The 22547-nt window shown below is 43.4% G+C and overlaps 1 protein-coding gene and 1 pseudogene across 1 annotated transcript in view; both read left to right on the forward strand.

Annotated features, from left to right (window-relative positions):
* Positions 1-16192, forward strand: part of dcps (decapping enzyme, scavenger) — a 49389-nt gene extending 33197 nt beyond the window's left edge. Inside the window, exons 5-7 of the mRNA XM_059639051.1 lie at positions 7266-7379; positions 9807-9917; positions 13268-16192. Of these exons, the coding sequence (XP_059495034.1) occupies positions 7266-7379; positions 9807-9917; positions 13268-13534 (492 nt within the window). The 3' untranslated portion in view covers positions 13535-16192. The remainder of the gene's footprint in view (positions 1-7265; positions 7380-9806; positions 9918-13267) is intronic.
* Positions 6064-6191, forward strand: LOC125467081 (U2 spliceosomal RNA; annotated as a pseudogene).
* Positions 16193-22547: the final 6355 nt, after the last annotated feature.

Raw genomic sequence — 22547 nt, forward strand, 5'->3', positions numbered from 1 at the left:
TGGACTCCCCTACCTTGAAAAAAAGACCTTGATTATTCACCCTCTCCATGCCCCCCTTGATTTTATTAACCTTTATATGGTCAGCCCTCAGCCTCCAATGTTCCAGGCAGGAAAGACCGAGCCTGTTCAGCCTCTCCCTGGAACTTAAACTGTCCAGTTCCAGTAACATGCTTGTCAATCTTTTCTGTGCGCTCTCAAGCTTAACAACATCCTCCTTATAGAAGGGTGACCAGAATTGTACGTATTACTCTAAAAGTGGTCTGACCGCTACATGACATCCCAACTCCTTCACTTAATACACTGACCAATCAAGTCAAGAGTGCCAAACACCACCTTCACCATCCTGTCTACCTGCAGTTCCACTTTCAAGGAACTATGCACGTGCACCCCTATATCTGGAATCTAAAGCTAGTTTCATTGATGGTAAACATGACAACTATTGTTTGTTGCAAAAGCATCCCATTCAGTAATGACTTTGCAGGAAGGAAATCTGCTGTTTTTATGTGGCCAGGCCTCAATATATTCCAGTAAAGAGGAAAGATTCTGAGAGAGGGATAAACCAAGGAAGTTCAGAAGAGTATAAGCTTGAAAGAACATGCTTATAAGGAGGCAAAAGTCAGTGATAGCCCCGGAGACTGAGAGAATTTCAGAATCCAGCAAAGGAGGACTAAAAGGATAATAGAGAGAAAATAAACTACGAGAGCAAAATAGTGAGCAATATAAAAGCTGACAATAAGAGCTTCTTTAAACATATGAAACGGAAGAGCGAGTTTAAAAGCGAATGTGGGGCCCTGAGAAAATGAACCAGGAGAAATAGTTATGGGGAACCAGGAAATGGCAGAGGACGTAAACAGGTATTTTGCATCACTCTTTACAGAGGAAGCTATTTCAAACATCCCACTAAAGAATACGGAGAAGGAATTAAGTACCGTCACCATCACTAAAGCCAAAGTACAGCAAATCTTTATTATCCGGCATCTTTGGGACCAGATGTTGATCAAGACGTCCATATAATCAATGTAAAATGGCACACTAAGTAATTGAAATGTAATGCAGCAGGTATATACATCACTGTTGCACTTTATTTACAGCATAAATCATTTAAATAATAATGCAACCTTGCCTCAAATAAAACTTACCAGTAGAAAGCCTCTCACTCGCACGCTCAACTGACTACTTGGACGTCATAGAAATCGCGATAATACATTAAATTTCAGGTATATAATTTTTCTGCTGGTTTATTGAGAGTACTGGGTTGTAAGGTGCCAGCTGAAACAAGTTTTCCTGAATTAGATAAACTAATGCGGATAAAGTTAGATAAGTTCCCTGGACCTGATGGTTGCATCCTAGGATCCTAAAAGAAGTAGCTACGGTGATAGTGGGTACATTAGTTGTAATTTTCGGATGCCAGCTTGTTTCACCTTTGCTCATAAGACAGTCCCTCTATACCAGGGATCATTCAAGTGAACCTTCTCTGAATTACCTCCAATGCAATGGTATATTTTCCTAAGAAAGAGGGCCAAAACCGCTCACAGAATTTCAGATAGTCCCAGCATATCTTGTACAGTTGTAGAAAGACGATCCATGTCTTGTGCTCCAACTTCTTTGAAGTAAGGGCAATAATACATTCATTTTCCTGATTACCTAGTGTACTTGTTATAGAGTCATAGAGCACAGAAACAGATCCTTCGGTCCAACCAGTCCATGCCAAACATAATCCTAAACTTAGCCAGTCTCATTTGCCTATTCCTGGTCCATATTCTTCCAAACCTTTCCTGTTCATTTTTCCATCCAATGTCTTTTAAATATTGTAATTGTACCCACATCCATTGCTTCCTTTGGAGGTTCATGCCACACATGAACCACTCTGTGCAAAAAAACGTTTCTCCTTGTATCTTTTCTAAACCTCTCTCCTGACATCTTAAAAATGTGGCTACTAGTTTTGAAACCCCCCACCCCTAGAGAAAAAGACAACCACCATTAACTCTTATCCATACCCCTTATTATTTTGTAAACCTCTGTAAGGTCACCCCTCAAACTCCTATGCTCCAGTGGAAAATTCTCAGCCTATCCCGCCTCTCTTTATAACTCAGCAACATCCTGGTAAATCTCCCCCAAACCCTCTCCAGCTTAATTATGTAACAATCTGTGTAGAGCTGGATGAACACAGCAGGCCAAGCAGCATCTCAGGAACACAAAAGCTGACGTTTCGGGCCTAGACCCTTCATCAGAGAGGGGGATGGGGAGAGGGTTCTGAAATAAATAGTGAGAGAGGGGGAGGCGCACCGAAGATGGAGAGAAAAGAAAATAGGTGGAGAGGAGAGTGTAGGTGGGGAGGTAGGGAGGGGATAGGTCAGTCCAGGGAAGACAGGCAGGTCAAGGAGGCGGGATGAGGTTAGTAGGTAGGAAGTGGAGGTGCGGCTTGAGGTGGGAGGAGGGGATGGGTGAGAGGAAGAACAGGTTAGGGAGGCGGGGACAAGCTGGGCTGGTTTTGGGATGCAGTGGGGGGAGAGGACGAGCTGGGCTGGTTTTGAGATGCAGTGGAGGAAGGGGAGATTTTGAAGCTTGTGAAGTCCACATTGAGCTAATTTTCTGTATTTTGTGCACGAGTACCTCCAGGTCCTTTTGTGTTGCAACTTTCTGAAATTTCTCTCCATTTAAATAATATTCTGTTCTTTTGCTCTCCCTTCCAAAATGAACAACTTTGCATTTACTCCATTTGCCTGCTTTTGCCCACACTCTCTAATTCAGTCACATCCTAAATCTCACCCTTCAGCAGAACTAAATGCAGTATTCATCTTGGGACTAATTAGTGGTTTAAACAGCAACTGGCATTACCTCATGACTCTTATATTCTTCTTTCACTTTGACTATTAAGGTGAACCTCAATTTCCTTAAGTGAAATGTTAAAGGCTAATGTCTTAGCCTTAATTACAAACTCCACACCCTTACCACGGATTCTGTTATCCACCCAGTCATTATCTCAGGTTAAAACAGATAATTTGAAAGCTGAACATCTTACTTAATACTAAATTGAATTTCTAAATTCACATTTCTCCCTGTCTAAAGACTGGAATTCCCTTCATAGCTCACTTTGCCTTTGAACCAAAGCCTTTCTTATAACCCACATCATTGCAGTATATTAATTGCCTCTCCTAATCTCATTTTTCCATGTCCAGTTATTTTTCATTTTGGTTTTATGGAGTACCGAGGGATTTTTTTTGGTTGTATGTTTGAGATCAATGCAAGTTGTTAGTGTGCACGATCATGTTTTATAGCAACCCAGTAGTCACTCACTCACCATTACTGGGTCCTTAATTTCAGATTATTTTAAGTTCCAGAATTTATTGAATTAAACTATGTTTAAGCTTGCTAGCTGCTGTGGTGGAATTTGAAATCAAATCCCCAAATGTCAGGACAGCCCACTGAGATACTGATCAAGAAACATACCACTACCTATGATAGATTGAAAGCTGTGTGTATGCATTTGGTAAGTGTGCTGCATTTACATGGTGAAAATATTTTTGATGAAGTTACTGATTAAATATCCAAGCTTTGGAGCTGACTCTCACTGTAATTCAAATTAGCAATTGGCAGACAGTGAAACAGAGTCATTTCAGAATGTCTGCTATGAACGATTCCAGTGCTAGTCTATCACATGTTGATAATGTTTTGGCAGCTTCATCTAATGTGAAATTATATGTTCTATCACTTATCCCCTGCCCTTTAATTTTCTTCCCAGGAAACTTGAAAGTTTTGACTTGGAATGATGCATGACTAGGGGCATCTGCATCCCTCTAGGGCTTTTCATAAGCAAATATTCTTTCCCATTTGTGAACAAAAAAACACTGGATACTGGAAATTAGAAGCAAACGCTGAAATTGCTGGGGAAAACCCAGCAGGCATGGCAGCATCTGTGAAGAAAAAGTGACTTCTTCAGTTTTGAAGAAGGGTCACTAGACTCAAAATATAAACTTTGCTTTCTCTTCACAGATGCTTCCCATACATTGCTTGCATGTAAGTACGGTCAGGTGACTAAACTGGGGGGGGAAATCTGTTCTTAGGATGTGGTTGGTGCAGTGAAACCTTTTAACTCATTGACACTGAAGGAACAGTAGAATATCTGTCCATCAAGATTGTGAGGCACTTGAGGGTGAACTTGGAAATCTTAGTGCCTCCATGATCTTGTCCGTCCTGATGCCAGGAGCTGCTGTTGACAAAAGCATTTTGATTGGTAGCATGCAGCCTATTGATGATGTATTTCACAGCCGTGGTATCCCAGATTGGAAAAAATGAATGTGAAGTCCAAGTAGGGGGGGGACAAGATGGGTTGGTCTTGGGATGAGTTCGGGGGAGGGAAAATTTTGAAGCTGGTGAAGCCCACATTGAGACCATTAGGCTGCAGGGTTCTCAGGCAGAATATGAGGTGCTATTCCTGCACCCATCAAGTGGCATCGTTGTAGCACTGGTGGAGGCCCAAGATAGACATGCCTTCCAAGGAATGAGCAGGGGAGTTGAAGTGGTTCACGAACTCACATTTACTGGCTTCATCCCCACCTCCGTGACCTGTCTGTCTTCTCTGCATCTATCTGCTCCTTTATCCACCTTCCATCATCACCTCCCCCTCTCTCTATTGATTTCAGAGTCTCCTTCCCCTCCCCCCATTTCTGACAAAGGGTCCAGACCCAAAACGTCAGCTTTCCTGCTCCTCTGATGCTGCCTGGCCTACTGTGTTCATCCACCTTGTTATCTCAGACTCCAGCATCGACAATTCCTACTATCTCTGCTGAATAGGAAAGTTGTCCTGGGTGGTGTTAGGTGTTTTTGAGAGAGTGCTTTATAGCTATCAGTCATCCCAGCAAGTAACAAATATTGCCTCACAACTGTGTTGACTTCTAACTGAAGGACAAACTTCATGCCGTTTAATCACAGTATTGACGTGGTTTGTTCAATTAAGGTTCACGGAAATTGTTGTCCAGGTACCTCATTAAAAAGATGTTGCCGTGCAATAGGGTGAGGTAGAACATTATCTCCTGTTGGATGTGATTGCAACATAAGTATCAGGCAATCACATCCACCTTAAGCCTGGATGTTGTCCAGTGCTTGTTTTAGATTGCTGTGGGAAACCCCATTATCAGAGGACTTGTAAATAGAGCTGAACATTGTAAAATCGTTGATGAGCAACTCTTCTCTATCTTATGATGATGATTAAGGTCTAATTCAGTTGAAGGTGATTTCATTACAGCTACTACCCTGAGGAATTCCAGCAGCAATGCGGTGCAAGGTAACCTTCAGTGACCATGCCAACTTCATTTTGTGATAATGGGAACTGCAGATGCTGGAGAATCCAAGATAATAAAGTGTGAAGCTGGATGAACACAGCAGGCCAAGCAGCATCTCAGGAGCACAAAAGCTGACGTTTCGGGCCTAGTCGGGCCTCTGATGAAGGGTCTAGGCCCGAAATGTCAGCTTTTGTGCTCCTGAGATGCTGCTTGACCTGCTGTGTTCATCCAGTTTCACACTTTATTATCAACTTCATTTTGTGCCAGGTGCAAATGTAATCCCTTTCTCTTTAACCCTTCGGTTGAACTCAGTTTAGGTACAGCTCCTTAGGATCATGCACTTAATATCATGCTGCCTTAAGATCATGGGCAGTTAGTCTTATCTCTCCTCTTGCATTATCCTCTCGTATTCAAGGTGAATGGCTGCCCATCCTGATTTAATATTCACTAAATGTCAATGCACGCTCATTTTCTGGACAAAAAGATGTGTTGTTGGATTGTGAATAGGAGTGAGAATTATTGCTGAAAGCTCAGTGACTGCCTTGGCATTTAAGGGAATGAAGCTCTGACCTTCCTGGCCTGTTAAAGCACTGAATGCGTTTTCTACTTTTGGAAATGAAGAAGGTAATTTTAAACCTAAATCATTGTGTCCGAGAGAGGATGAAGATAGTTGGCGATGTGCAATAACTTTAAAAATTGAAGTATTACCGTTTCCACAGTACCATCAGAATCATTCTAGAATCAGACACGTAGCACAATTACAGCACCGATGGACATCATCAGACCTTCTCCAACTTTTGGCTAAGATCCAGTCAGCATCTGTTTTTATCAGTTTAATGTCTGATACATTCCTTAACTGGGGACCATATTAAATTGATTTTTGGAGCAGGGAGATGGATAGGAAGCTTCAGAAGATCTTGTTCTGAAGAAGGGCCGTAGGGCTCAAAAAAATTGTGTTTTCTCTCTACAGATGCTGCAAGACCGGAGTTTCTCCAGCAATTTCTATTCCTGTTTGTTTCAAATCTCCAGCATCTACATTTATTTTTAAGAAAATGTTTCTACTAGTTTTACGTTTCTGGTACTGGAGGAGCATCAAATAGAGAAGGATCTGTTGAGGATCACGTGACCTGGGAGTCTGTCTGGTTATATATCCACTCAAATGCACTGGAATCCATTAGTTGAGCGTGCTTCACTCTTGGCAATTTTCCTTTATTAAGACTGCTCAGGTGATCCAAAAACCCCTTGAGTCAAAGGAGCTAATGTTCCCTTTAAGTTTTAACCCTTTAAGTTTTAAAAGTGCTGGCAGCTCTTAAAACACCGATGATATGTGCAATACAGGCATGTTTGTGTGTGCATGAATTGAAGATCAATTGCAGATGCACTAAGTGTTTCCCTCCTACATGTTTAGGAGACATTGCACATGCAACTCATTTTACATTGTAGTAAACAAAAGGTCTGCACCCTAATTTTGATGGCATATTACTTTGTTTTTGAATCCACCTGTGAAAATCACCATGTGAAGAGCAAGTATCTCAAATAATAGAATTTCATTTATTTGGTTTATTCTCAGGAGGTAGATGACATTTTGTAAAGGTTTTTCAGTCTTCCGTTCAGGAACAAGCTACTTCCTTCCCTCCCCTACCCCTGTCATAATATTCAACTTTTTTTTTAATCATTCAGGGGTTTTCCGAGCTTGTTAATGTAGAATGGAACAAAAACAAAGTTGCTTGCAAAGCTCAGCAAGTCTGGCAGCATCTGTGACGGAAAAAACAGAGTTAACGAAGGGTCATCAGACCTGAAACATTAACTCTGTGTTTTTCCTTCACGGATGCCGCCAGATCTGCTGAGCTTTTCCTGCAACTTTGTTTTTGTTCCTGATTTACAGCATCAGCAGTTCTTTCAGTTTTTAATGTGTAGTGGCTTCTGTTAATGTCTTTCAGGTCTCCAGAGCTCTCCTACATTGATTTATGTGCTTTCTTTCAGTGGGTATATAACATTCTGGAAAAGAAGGCAGAAGCTGACCGTATAATTTATGAAAATCCAGATCCACAAGATGGTTTTCTCCTGATTCCAGACTTAAAATGGAATCAGAAACAGGTAGGATTGTGTATGAGGAGTCAGTTTGTTCCATCGGGATATGTGCACTAGCAAGGCCATATACGTTGTCCAGCCCTAGTTACCGTGAGCAGGTGTGATTCATCTTCCTAAATCATTCTTGTGAAGATAACCATCCCCTTTTATGTGGGAAGGCCCTGAACCCGAGCGCAAAGAAGTAACTTTAGTTTAAGAGCTCATGGGAATGATGTATGAGTTGGAGAAATTTGTGAGGTGTTCCTCCGGTTTTACTGCACTTGTTCCTCACAACAGAGTCAGCAAAGCTGGAAGTCCAGTTAAAGTAAGCTTTATATAAACTACAAATACTAATGTTTGTACAGAAAAATCATTTGTCTCTTAACCTGGACCCAGAGATTGCTGGCTGTCTTCTAAAATACTGTTGTGATGACCCATGTGCTGGGAATAATTTCTTCTGGGGAGTTGGGAGATGTATTGCTAATGTCATTGAAAATCCAGAGTGCCAAGCTAATGTTCTGGGGAACATGTGTTACGTGGCAGATGGTGGAATTTGAATTTAGTAAACACTTGGAATTAAAATCTAACGTGATGGTGACTAGATGTCTACGGTTGAGCATTGTAAAAACTCACCTAGTTCACTGATGTCCTATAGGAGAGGAAATCTGCTTACATGTAGCTCCAGACCCACAGAAATCTGGTTGACTCTTAAATGCCCTTTAAACAATTAGAGAATGGGCAATAAATGCCAACCTAAAGAATGATACCCACATTCACCGAATAAAAGCATTTTTTTGTGCAAAGTCACTTTAAAAGCAAAGCGGACTGCAGAGTATTTTGAAAGAGGGTTGATTGGTTTCATGATATGATGCTTTTAGATCCCAAGAAATACTTATGTGATCTGGGAGATATTCGTGTGAAGATGAATAGCTCAGAAACAAAGGTTAAATAGAAGGCTGACTGCAAGATATGGGATCAGCCTGCTGGGCAGTCCAGAAAACTAGGAATTGTGAGAGGAGAAAACCTTTACAACCAGAGGAATCCAGACACATTTCTAGAAGCAGGAAGAGAAGCTCTGCTGGTTTACTCTGGGTGGACAGGAATGAAACCAGGAGTGGTGAATCCCATCCAACTTGATGTTGTGGATTGGGATTGAAAGAATTGATAATGTTAAAGACTGAAGAAAAAGAATGGATAGTTTGCCATTACCAAGTGATATAGAATGTATTCGTCAGAGGCTCACTGATGATGTTACCTAGAATGGTGACGAAATGTCTGAAAACTAACCTTCCAGCTCAGCGAGCAAACTCACATCCAGAACCTCAACCTGAGCTACAAATCTTCTCAAAACTTGATATAGAATGTCATTTGTGACTTCAGAGTCACAGGGAGCAGATGGACACAGCCTTGTATAAACACATTTGAGGACTTTGGTGAAGAAAGGGGGTTTGGAAGTAGGCCATTGGAAATAGGACAGAGGTGTTGAGAGGAGATTTACCAGGATGTTGCTTGGGTCGAAGAGAATGGACAAGGGAGGCTGAGGGGGCATATGATTGAGATGCATGAAATTATGAAGGCCATATACAGGACGGACTGGAAAGAACTTTTCCCCTTAATGCGGGGAAATCAATGACTGGGACATAGATTTGAAGTAAGGCCCAGGAGGATTGGGGTTGATAAGGAAAAATATCTATCACCCACAGGGTGGTGGGCATCTGGAACTCTTGTCAGTATAAGGTTGGTAGAGGCAGAAACCCTATAACCTTTAAGAACTATTCAGATGTGCACTTGGAATGTCATGGCATAAAAGGCTATGGGCTAAGTTCTCAAGAATGAGATTAGAATAGTAAGGTGGTTGTTTCAGACTGGCATGGTTGCAATAGCTTGAAGAGCCTTTGTCTGCTGTTACCCCTATGATTAAAAGGGAGTTTTCTGAGGAGTGGGTGATGATGGAAGGTTTCAAGTTGAGAGCAATAATCCCTGAGTAGTGGGAACGAATAATAATATTAGGTTTTATGGGGTCACAAAAGGACGTTAATTAGTCAGCTGGATAGTGAGAGTAGGGTTGAGAAACAAGAAGTTAGTCTCATGGAGAAATGAATTTGTACAGGAAGTCAGGGAAGAAAGGAGAGAAACTAGAGAAGGATTTCAGGGCTCGTGGGGCGAATATTAGAGAAAGATTGGCCAACCCATTATAGAAGAGAGGTCTCAACATCAGTGATAGAGTTTCAGGAGATCCTTGTACCCCCTGTTGAAGGTGGAGGGGGTGAGGCACACATTTTGAAGAAGTCAACTTGCAGTGGTGGTAAGGAGGAAAAGCCAAGGATTATTGCTGCTTTTATGGGACAATGATCCGTTTTTATGGAGAACCTGTTGATGATGAATAATTAAACCATTGTCTGCCAAACATGTTATGTAATCTAAGGTGTTCATCAATTCCATTGTATACTGCAGGTGGATGACCTGTACCTAATCGCTATTTGTCAGCGGCATGGGCTGAAGTCACTGCGGGACCTATCAGGAGAACACCTATCAATGTTGCAGAATATATTGCAGGAAGGACAGGTGAGTTTCAAAAAGACTGAGGCTGAACCAGACTGTCTGCTATCTTCATGTTATAATCTGGTCACAGGATAAACCTCCTTCATACATTCACATCATTTCTAACACTAGCTGTTTCCACCTCTGCAACATCACACAACTCCAACCTTCCCTCAGCTTATACATTGCTGAAATCCTCATCCATGCCTTTGATACTTCGAGACATAATTATTCCAATGTGCCACTGGCTGGTTTCCCACATACAATGCTCTACGAGCATGGTATAATTCAAAACTTTGCTGCCCGTGTTTTAACATCATCCCTCTCAGCCACCTTCTGTGTTTGCGAGACAAGCATTTGCTACATTGGTTCCTAGACAAGTAACATCTTGGTTTCAAAATTTTCATTGTTTCCCAGTGGTACCTGACCTTTGGCTTTCATCTTCCTAGCTCTGTACTCCCCTCTAGTCTTCTGCCCCATTGAACCATTCACAATTTTAATCTACACATCATTGGTGTTTGTGGCTTCAGCTTTATGGGGAGGCAACAGCCTGGTGGTATAATCGCTGCACTGTTAGTCCAGAGACCCAGGTAAAGTTTCAGAGATTCAGGTTTGAATCCTGCTAAAGCAGAGGGTGGAATTTGAATTAAATAAAAATCTGGAATTAAAGTTCTAACGGTGATCATGAAACCATTATCAGTTGGGGGAAAATCCCATTTGATTCACTAATTCCTTTAGAGAAGGAAATCTACCATCCTTATGTGATCTGGACTACATATGACTTCAGACCCACAGTAATGCAATTTACTTTTAAGTGTGCTCAGGGCAATTAAAGATGGACAAAAAATACTGGCCTAACCAGTGATGCCCTCATCCCATGAATGAATGAAAACAGAGGCCCTCATGTAGAATTCTCTCCTTATTTCTGGTTGCCTCTCCTAGCCCCTTCTCCTTTGTTATTTTCCTCCTTTTAAGTTTTTCCTTAAGCCCTGCCTCTGTGACCAAGCTGTCTGTGTTGCATGTTGCAAAATTTAATTATGGTGAAGGTACTGTGTATGGGAAAGAATTGACCTGCTCAGTATTGCTTTCTTGGGGGAGAAAAAAGATTGAGGGATGAGCTAACTAAAATTACACAGTTATTTTAATGGGATGGCTGAGATGATAGTTCCTGTTGTGGGCAAGAGCATAGCCTCATGGCCGTAGATGTAAGAATATATATATATATTCCGATAGGGAATTAAAAAGAAACCTCATCACCCAGTGAGTAGTTGAAATGAATAGTGTAGATTCATTTCAAGAGAAGCTACACAGCAGTTGAGGGACGTGGAGCAGAAGGTTACAATTGTGGATTTACATGAGAAAAGAGGAGGCCTTCAAGTGGACCATAATCAACAGCATAGATTAGTTGGGCTGAATGGATTATTTCTGTGTTATATATCCCGTGTAATCCATGTTGTTGTCTGATCAATGTATGGTTGACACTGTGAACATTTATTAGCCAGCTTTTAGCTTGCAGGTATGAGATCCATGTAGAGAATTAAATGACTGATGTTTACGACTCAGATGAAGTCATTATGCATGCTTTGCCTGTGACAGCTGTGGGTTAGAATAATCCGGATACTGATCCCCCTGCCTGTGCTGTCTACATGGTCCCCTTTTTTAGTGTTCATTTGCTGTTGTTCAATTGCATGTCTGTTAAATGTTTCTGAGGGGACACGTTAACCCTGTTCCTGTGGAATTCACTCTTGTATTTATGACCATGTTGTTTCACCAACTCTGATCAATATACTTGCTCCAGTTTGTGGATGGCACGGTGTCTCAGTGGTAAGCATTGCTGCTTCACAGTACCAAGGACCCAGATTTAATGCCAACCTTGAGCGACTGTCAACGTGGAGTTTACACATTCTCCCCATTGTCTGTGCGTGTTTCCTCTGGATGCTCCAGTTTCCACCCACAGTCCAAAGATGTGCTAGTTAGGTGGATTGGCCATGCTAAATTGTCCTATATTGTCCAGGGATGTGTAAGTTAAGTAGTTTAGCCATGGGAAATACACGGTTACAGAGAAAGAGTAGGAGGGTGGGTCTGGGTGGGCTGCTCCTTGAAGGAACAGTATAGACTCAATGAGCCAAATGGCCTACTTTTACATTGTAAGGATTGTATGATTGAAGAGCCCATTGAATGACCCAGGAAGACTAGCTACAGTCATTATTGAGCTAAAAGCAAGTTTTGTTTTGATATTTAAAAGAATTAAATACTTTCAAATGCCTTAGACCTCTGCTGCTGGCTGGAAAAGAACAGTCAGAGATAGGGCATACCCTGAAAGATGTGCATTGGGACTTTGGAAACTCAAGTTTCTAACTATGTGGGAATTGCTGCGAAGGAAGCCTGTGGGCGTTAATGAGACATTTGGAATTGTCTGTAAAGAATTGCCGACTATGAGTTAAACTTAGAGACTTTGGAGGGTTCTGAACCCCTTAGCCGAACAGTTAGCCCGGGAAGGTTAGAGGAATAACCCACTATAACTCTTAGGTAACTAGAAAATTGAAATCCTAACCTGCAATTACTGATATCGATTCCCCACCATACCAGAAAGCATACGTGACTCCACACCACAGCACCTCGGCCAGCACACAACCAAAGCCCTCTCTTCCTCTTCAAATACATCCAAAAGTTGACCCTGACCTGGCCCATCCTGACCCCTGACCCAGTGTACGCTTCCAGCCAATTCACCTATGGCTCCACTTGCTAGCAAAATATGGAGGATTTGAAATAAAAATTAAGAGCATTGCAGTTTTATCCACGCTGTGAAGCATGAACGCGAATGAAATTGTCATAGTTGCGGGATGAGTGTGCAGAGTGAGAGTGTTGGCACATGGAACAGCTGAGATTGTTTTCTCCCCAGGGTTTACCATTTCAAAGTTTTTCAAACTTTGTTCAGCTGTTAGAATAAGGCAATTGTAAATTGAGGGGAGAAGAAGCATCTTCTCATTGACTGGGAAGAGGCCAACTCTGGATAATTAATGTTTACCATGGTAATTAAATATGAAACAGCTACGTCAAAGCAAGGAAAGGACACCTAGCCTCTCCTCCAATGCTATAAGATTTTAACATTCTTTAGAGGAGAAATCTGCCACCCTTACCCAGTCTGGCCTACTTGTAAGTCTGAATCAGCTCACAATATCAAGGTTGACTTGTAAGTGCTCTCTGAAATGGCATAGGAAGTCTTTGATTTCATTGAAAATTTGGGATAGGCAGCAATGCTGGCCTTCCCAGTGATGTCCACATCTCATAAAAGAAGTTTGATAATCTAATCTTGCTCACCAAAGTACACTTTAAGTTCTCAATTCTGTAACTCTGATTTTTTAATCCTGCAGGTTGCCATCTCTAAGCGTTATAATATTCCAGGAAGCCAACTGAGGATTTACTTTCATTATCAGCCCTCCTACTACCACCTTCACATTCACTTTACTGCTCTTAGCTATGATGCTCCAGGAACCATAGTGGAACGTGCACACCTACTTTCCAGCGTCATAGAGAACCTGCAGACTGACCCAGAGTACTACCAGAAGCGAACATTAACTTTTGCTTTGAAGGCTGATGACCCACTTCTGCAACGGTTCAAAGAGGCAGGAAGGGTGTAGCGGAGAGATTATTTGTTTGCATAGTCAGTCTTTGCAGCCTGTGTTCCTTGAACTGAATCAGCCTAGAATCTCTGTCTGTCTGTCTCACACACACGGCGCGCATACACACACACACACGCAAACACACGTGCACACGGACACGTTGCGGTACACTGGTTTAAAAGCACCCACACTGGCAACAGAAAGCGTTTTCAGTGAGCAGACCATCAGTCTGATCTTCATTCACTCAACATAGATCTTCGAAAGGTTCCATTTGAACAAAATGAATGTTGTTGCTATGGCAGTGAAATGTTCCTTGCTATAAATTAGAGAGAGACAAGACTAAATGTGTGTAGCTTTAAGAAAACAAAGGAAGTGAATTTGTTTTGCCTGTGCAATCAGACATGACCTTTTGATCTCTATCATTGTATTCTTACTATAGAAGCTGGCAGGGGCAGGGTCAGGAAAGAGGATAGAAAGATGCAGGAATTTGTAAATTGATGCAAAACTCACCCATGATTGTTCAAATTTTCATTGTAGTTTGCTCATGCAGAAACACATAGAAAATCTTTGTTCTGAATAAGCAGAGGTTATGCTGGGTGAAGACTGCTTAATGGAGCTATCCCCACTATTTGTGCTTCTAAACAGGGCAACCCACTCAGCATATGTTTGCTTTGTGTGGGTGGATCCAGATTCTTGATGATAAGGTGTAGAGCTGAATGAACACAGCAGGCCAAGCAGCATCAGAGGAGCAGGAAGACTGATGTTTCGGGCCTAGACCCTACTTCTTTCTGAAGGATAAAGGCCCGAAATGTCAGCTTTCCTGCTCGGCCTGCTGTGTGCATCCAGCTCTACACCTTGTTATCTCAGATTCTCCGGCATCTGCAGTTCCTACTATCCCAGATTCTTGATGTTTGTTTTCCTGTCATGGAGGATTTCCTGCTTCCTGTATGGAAAAAAAATGTGAACTTATTTATAAAGAAATTGTTAACAGGTTCCCTAATAGTATAGTTACTATTATAGTTACCACCCCTCCCACCTCACCCTTGAACACCCTGAGTTTTGCTGAAAAATATTCCACAGATAGAGTCAGTACTTTAGCTGGTTTTCACATGCAAATCAATATATAGGTGATGCTGTGCTGATCAAAGGGATGTCACACCCTCCTTCAGTCATCAGGCAAAGTACACACTTCCACACCTTCCACTGGATGGCAGTAGAAGTGAGAGTTGCAAATGTTTTCTTCCTCCACCCAACCTTCCCTTTGCCAGTGGCCAGCAGCTGAGGAGGTGCCCAGCCAGCTCAACGCAGAGCAGTCATTTCAGAAAGTGTTAACAATATAGGGCGGCACAGTGGCTCAGTGGTTAGCAGTGCTGCCTCATATTGCCTGGGACCCAGGTTCAATTCCACCCTTGGATGACTGTCCGTATGGAGTTTGCACATTCTCCCCATGTCTGCGCGGGTTTCCTCCGGGTGCTCCGGTTTCCTCCCACAGTCCAAAGATGTTCAGGCTAGATGGATTGGCCATGCTAAATTGCCCGTAGTGTTCAGGTATGTGTAGATTAGGTGGATTATTGGTGGGAGTCTGGGTGGGATGCTCTGAGGGTTGGTGTTACCTATTTCCACACTGTCGGGATTCTATGATTCTGTGATGAGGATGTCAGCCAGGCAAACAGCAGCTACCTCAACAAATCGGCTTCACTCCCCTGCTGACCCAAACATCATGATGGCACACTTTCTGCCTCCTTCCCCAGCACCCTTCAGTTGCGTGATCTGGTATATGTCTCTCACGCTGGTAGGCTTCGAAACCATTGCAGTGGTTTGTTACTCTATTTATAAAGTGTAGTGTATCTTTGGGTATCTCAGTAGCCCACACTGATGACTGGCTGTTACACTGCTGCCAGGAGTTTGCTATAGAACGCCTTTCTATTGGAAACAGTAAGCCCCATTTCCAAGAGAGAAACTCTTGGCCTGCAGCTGATTCAATACTTTGCTTGTGAGTTTGTATTTATTTACCTTCCTATCTGGGGGAATTGCCAGTGTATGCTCCTCTGGGACATGGATTTTAATTTGAAGAATAGTTTGGAAAGAAAGAATTTCAACAAGGCCAGCTGAGAATCTGTGGTTTCCTTTTTTGGTAGCTTTGTTCTCTGTTGTTTTCTCATCCCCTGAAGATGCTTCCTTTGGGTGAGATACTGTGACCCAATCATCAGTATCTTTCCTATTATTCAGTGGTGCATGACCCTGCACAGTATGTGTTGGTGAGTAAATCAATAAGAAGGAATAAAAAGCCAGATCTTCATGGACATGCATTTCCTGACAGGGTAATTTGGCAGGTATTAGGACCAAGGGCCATGGTAAGCTTTCTTCCCTCAGGCCATTTGTAGATCCCAGTTTCTCTTCTTCCTGAGAATCTGAATGTTCCAGGTAGCAGGAAGCAAACCCAAGACCTCCTGCTCTCTATGGTTCAGAGGAGCATTTACCCAGCAGAGTACCTAGAGATCTGACCTGACTTTTCCGCCACCAAACCCCAAACCCAAATACTTGCTAAAATCATAAGTAGGTGTATTATAAATTAATACAATTGGACTGGGAACTTTTTGATATATTGGTGCTTATGAATTTTTAAATGCAGCTTTACAGAAATTTAAAGATCAATAAACATTTTGAACGAATAAACCCACTTGTGTACAATTCCTTCCTAACTACCATTGCTGAAACGTGCCTGCTGTCTAATTTCCTATTGTGTAAAGATGTGATACTGTTGAGAAGTTCAGATGTCACTATAAAGTTGAAGAGTAAAGTTTGGCCTTCTACCGATGATGCCTGACTTGCCTAATGCACAAATCTAATCCCAGACCTTGGTAACGTTTAGCTGTGAGAATACAGGTCAAGGATGTGAAGAGGTCATTCAACCCTTCAATGTTCGTCCCTCTGGTTCTGAACAATGAACCTTCAGCCGTGCACATACAGAAATCATGAAGATATTGAGGTATTGAAGTTGCAGCTGTGAGGTTGTAGAACAATACAGCACAGTACAGACCCATCGGCCCTCGATGTTGTGCCGACCTGTCATACCGATCTCAAGCCCATCTAACCTACACTATTCCATGTACATCCATATGCTTATCCAATGACGACTTAAATGTACCTAAAATTGTCGAATCTACTACCGTTGCAGGCAAAGCGTTCCATTCCCTTACTATTCTGAATAAAGAAACTACCTCTGACATCTGTCCTATATCTTTCACCCCTCAATTTAAAGCTATGCCCCCTCGTGCTCACCATCACCATCCTAGGAAAAAGGCTCTCCCTATCCACCCTATCTAACCCTCTGATTATTTTATATGTTTCAATTAAGTCACCTCTCAACCCTCTCTCTAATGAAAACAGCCTCAAGTCCCTCAGCTTTTCCTCATAAGATCTTCCCTCCATACAAGGCAACATCCTAGTAAATCTCTGCACCCCTTCCAAAGCTTCCACATCAATTACACATTTCTGGTTGCAGCAGCAGCGTGAGCAGGAGCTTGGAGCAGGAGCCTGTCGGGAAGCCGGTGAGTCACTGTTGTTGAATCTTTAAAAAGCTTACCTCAAGTGCCGGTGCCTTCCATTTCTGGTTGCAGCAGGAGCCTGTCGGGAAGCCGGTGAGTCACTGTTTTTGAATCTTTAAAAAGCTTACCTCATGAATAGGCGGAGGTACGCTGAGCAGGAGCCGACACGGGACTGGTGAGTGAGTGAGGTAATATATTTGTGTGGTTGCGTTACCCTAAACACTACCCAGGTGGTGTCTCCCACCCATCCTCCTCCTCGAACCAAAAAAAGGTTCTGTGTGCCTGATTGGTAAGGTAACAAGTTTATTTTTTATTTTTTTTTAAGTCTTTGGGAATTTAGAATAATGGGAACGGAGGTCAGGGCAGTTGAATGTTCCTCCTGCAGAATGTGGGAGGTAAGGGTCACCACTAGTGTCCCTGCTGACTACATCTGCGGGAAGTGCACCCAACTCCAGCTCCTTGAAAACCGCGTTAGGGAACTGGAGCTGGAGCTGGATGAACTTCGGATCATTCGGGAGGCAGAGGGGGTTATTGAGAGGAGTTACAGGGAGGTAGTCACTCCTCAAGTACAGGAAAAAGGCAGATGTGTTACGGTCAGGGGAAGGAAAGGCAGGCAGTGCAGGGATCCCCTGTGGCCATTCCCCTCAACAATAAGTATACTGTTTTGGATACTGTTGGGGGGACGACTTACCAGGGGAAAGCAGTGGGGCACAGGTCTCTGGCACAGAGTCTGTTCCTGCTGCTCAGAAGGGAAGGGGGAAGAGGAGCAGAGCAGTAGCCATTGGGGATTCCATAGTTAGGGGGACAGATAGAAGGTTCTGTGGGGACGAGAGAGACTCACGGTTGGTGTGTTGCCTCCCAGGTGCCAGGGTGTGTGATGTCTCTGATCGTGTTTTTGGGCTCCTTAAGGGGGAGGGGGAGCAGCCCCATGTCGTGGTCCACATTGGCACCAACGACATAGATAGGAAGAGAGATGGCGATTTAAGGCAGAAATTCATGGAGCTAGGATGGAAGCTGAAAGCTAGGACGAACAGAGTTGTTGTCTCTGGTTTGTTGCCCGTGCCACGTGCTAGTGAGGCGAGGAATAGGGAGAGAGAGGAGTTGAACACGTGGCTACAGGGATGGTGCAGGAGGGAGGGTTTTGGATTCTTGGATAATTGGGACTCTTTCTGGGGTAGGTGGGACAAGCAAGATGGTCTTTACCTGAACCAGAGGGGTACCGATATCCTGGGGGGGAAGTTTGCGAAGGCTGTTCAGGTAGGTTTAAACTAATTCAGCAGGAGAATGGGCACCAAAATTGTAGTTCGACTATAGAAAAGGTTGAGAGTAGGGTGGTCCGAAATAGTTTCAGGGAAGCAAGATGGCACCGGCAAGCAAGAAGTTGGATTGAAGTGTGTCTACTTCAATGCCAGGAGTGTCCGGAATAAGGTGGGTGAACTTGCAGCATGGGTTGGTACCTGGGACTTCAATGTTGTGGCCATTTCGGAGACATGGATAGAGCAGGGACAGGAATGGTTGTTGCAGGTTCCGGGATTTAAATGTTTCAGTAAGAACAGAGAAGATGGTAAAAGGGGCAGAGGTGTGGCACTGTTGGTCAAGGACAGTATTACAGTTGCAGAAAGGATGTTTGGGGACCTGTCAACTGAGGTAGTATGGGCTGAGGATAGAAACAGGAAAGGAGAGGTCATCCTGCTGGGAGTTTTCTATAGGTCTCCGAATAGTTCCAGATATGTAGAGGAAAGGATAGCAAAGATGATTCTCGATTGGAGTGAGAGACAGGGTAGTTGTCATGGGGGACTTCAACTTTCCAAATATTGACTGGGAACATTATAGTTTGAGTACTATAGATGTGTCAGTTTTTGTACAGTGTGTGTAGGAGGGCTTCCTGACACAGTATGTAGATAGGCCAACAAGGGGCGAAGCCACATTAGATTTGGTACTGGGTAATGAGCCCGGCCAGGTGTTAGATTTGGAAGTAGGTGAGCACTTTGGTGATAGCGATCACAATTCTGTTATGTTTACTTTAGTGATGGAAAGGGATAGGTGTATACCACTGGGCAAGAGTTATAGCTGGGGGAAAGGCAATTACGATGAGATTAGGCAAGATTTAAGGAGCATAGAATGGGGAAGGAAACTGCAGGGGATGGGCACATTAGAAATGTGGAGCTTATTCAAGGAAAAGCTCCTGTGTGTCCTAGATAAATATGTACCTGTCAGGCGGGGAGGAAGCTGTAGAGCATGGGAGCCGTGGTTTACGAAGGAGGTGGAATCTCTGGTCAAGAGGAAGAAGAAGGCTTATGTTAGGATGCGATGTGAAGGCTCATTTAGGGCACTTGAGGGCTACGAGGTAGCCAGGAAAGACCTAAAAAGAGAGCTCAGAAGAGCCAGGAGGAGACATGAGAAGTTGTTGGCGGATAGGATCAGGGTAAACCCTAAGGCTTTCTATAGGTATTTAAGGAATAAAAGAATGACGAAAGTAAGATTAGGCCCAATCAAGGATAGTAGTGGTAAGTTGTGTGTGGAGTCAGATGAGATAGGGGAAGTGCTAAATGAATATTTTTCAACAGTATTCACTCTAGAAAATGACAATGTTGTCAAGGAGAATACTGAGATACAGGCTACTAGACTAGGTGGGATTGAGGCTCACAAGGAAGAGGTATTAGAAATCCTACAGAGGGTGAAGATAGATAAGTCTCCTGGGCCGGATGGGATTTATCCTCGGATCCTCTGGGAAGCCAGGGAGGAGATTGCTGAGCCTTTGGCATTGATCTTTAACTCGTCATTGTCTACAGGAATAGTGCCAGATGACTGGAGGATAGCAAATATGGTTCCCCTGTTCAAGAAGGGGAGTAGAGACAACCCTGGTAATTATAGATCAGTGAGCCTTACCTCAGTTGTTGGTGAAGTGTTGGAAAAGGTTGTAAGGGATAGGATTTATAATCGTCTAGAAAAGAATAAATTGATTAGGATAGTCAGCACGGTTTTGTGAAGGGAAGGTCATGCCTCACAAACCTTATTGAGTTCTTTGAGAAGGTGACCAGACAGGTAGATGAGAATAAACCGGTTGATGTGGTGTATATGGGTTTCAACAAGGCATTCGATAAGGTTCCCCACAGTGGGCTATTGTACAAAATGCGGAGGAATGGAATTGTGGGAGATATTGCAGTTTGGATTGGAAATTGGCTGGCTGAAAGAAGACAGAGGGTGGTAGTTGATGGGAAATGTTTATCCTGGAGACCAGTTACTAGTGGTGTACCGCAAGTTTCGGTGTTGGGTCCACTGCTGTTTGTCATTTTTATAAATGATCTGGATGAGGGCGTAGAAGGATGGGTTAGTAAATTTGCAGACGACACTAAGGTCGGTGGAGTTGTGGATAGTGACGAAGGATGCTGTAGGTTGCAGAGAGACATAGATAAGCTGCAGAGCTGGGCTGAGAGGTGGCAAATGGAGTTTAATGCAGACAAGCGTGAGGTGATGCACTTTCTTAGGAGTAACCGGAAGGTAAAGTACAGGGCTAATGGTAAGATTCTTAGTGGTGTAGATGAGCAGAGAAATCTCGGTGTCTATGCACACAGATCCTTGAAAGTTGCCACCCAGGTTGACAGCGCTGTTAAGAAGGCATACAGTGTTTTAGCTTTTATTAATAGAGGGATCGAGTTCCGGAACCAAGAGCTTATGGTGAAGCTGTACAGAACTCTGGTGCGGCCGCACTTGGAGTATTGTGTACAGTTCTGGTCACCACATTATAAGAAGGATGTGGAAGCTTTGGAAAGCGTGCAGAGGAGATTTACTAGGATGTTCCCTGGTATGGAGAGAAGATCTTACGAGGAAAGGCTGAGGGACTTGAGGCTGTTTTCATTAGAGAGAAGAAGGTTGAGAGGTGACTTAATTGAAACATATAAAATAATCAGAGGGTTAGATAGGGTGGATAGGGAGAGCCTTTTTCCTAGGATGGTGACGGTGAGCACGAGGGGGCATAGCTTTAAATTGAGGGGTGAAAGATATAGGACAGATGTCAGAGGTAGTTTCTTTACTCAGAGAGTAGTAAGGGAATGGAACGCTTTGCCTGCAACGGTAGTAGATTCTCCAACTTGAGGTATGTTTAAGTCATCATTGGACAAGCATATGGATGTACATGGAATAGTGTAGGTTAGATGGGCTTAAGACCAGTATGACAGGTCGGCACAACATCGAGGGCCGAAGGGCCTGTACTGTGCTGTAATGTTCTATGTTCTATCCTTGTGTGTCGTAGTTATGTCCCTCTCAAAGTCCTTGCAACTGTATTTATATTCTCATTTAACTTTGGAAGATTTTGAAAAGGCATTTCTTGCCTATTGCATCTCTTTTAGGTAAGAAAATTATAACTCCCAACAGCTGGATCTGTTTGTAAAGCACCTGGACATATATGCCAGTCATGGTACACATCAGAGTCCCACAGAGATAAAATCATAGAATCCCTACAGTATATAAGCAGCCATTTGGCCCATTAGATCCACATGGGCCCTCTCAAGAACATCTCACCCAGAGTCAAACCCCCTCCCTACCCTATCACTGCATTTACCATGACCAACCCACCTCGCCTGCACATCTTTGGACTGTGGGAGAAAACTGGAAGAAACCCACACAGACACTGGGAGAATGTGCAAACTTCACATGCTCTGCCTAAGGCTATAAACAAACCCGGTTCCCCTCCATTAATTCATGATGCCCTCGATCACTTCTCCTGCATTTCCCACACTTCTGCCCTCAAATGCCCTTCCCTCAACTAAAATAAAGACAGAGTTCCCCCTGATCCTCACATGCCACCCCACCAACATGCACATCCAGCGCATCATCTTCCATCACCTGCGATCTGACCACAACCAAAAAGATATTTTCCTCTCACCGCTATCTGCTTTTTGTAGGAACTGCTCACAGTGTAACTCTCTCGTCCACTCCACATTCCGCACCAATCCCATCATATCCAGCACCTTTTCCTGTAACCGCAGGAGGTATTACACCTGCCCCCTCACATCCATTCAAGGCCCCAGACAACCTTTCCAAATCTGACAGAGGTTCACCTGTACATCCATTGCTCCCGACGTGGACTCCTTGACATCGGTGAGACCAAGCATAGACTGGAGACCGTTTTATAGAGCATCTGCGCTCTGTATGTGACAAACGACAACACCTTCCGGTAGCCAACCATTTTAACTCCCCCTCCCACTCCCTGGGTGATATGCCCATCCTGGGCCTCCTCCAGTGTCACAATGATGCCACCCGCAAACTGGAGGAGCAGCACCTCATATTCCGCCTTGGGAGCCTCCAGCTCAATGGCCCAAACAAGAAATTCTCTATTTCAAAATCTTCCCACCCTCTGCCTTGTCCCAAGTCCAACCCTCCCTCTCAGCACCGCCTCCTTGACTTGACACTACCTATCCATCTTCTTCCCCACCCTCCCCACTGACTAGTCTCCACTAGTCCCTACCTATCACCATGCCACC

This window comes from Stegostoma tigrinum, chromosome 32 (genome assembly GCF_030684315.1).
Source record: "Stegostoma tigrinum isolate sSteTig4 chromosome 32, sSteTig4.hap1, whole genome shotgun sequence".
In the NCBI taxonomy this organism is placed as follows: Eukaryota; Metazoa; Chordata; class Chondrichthyes; order Orectolobiformes; family Stegostomatidae; genus Stegostoma; species Stegostoma tigrinum.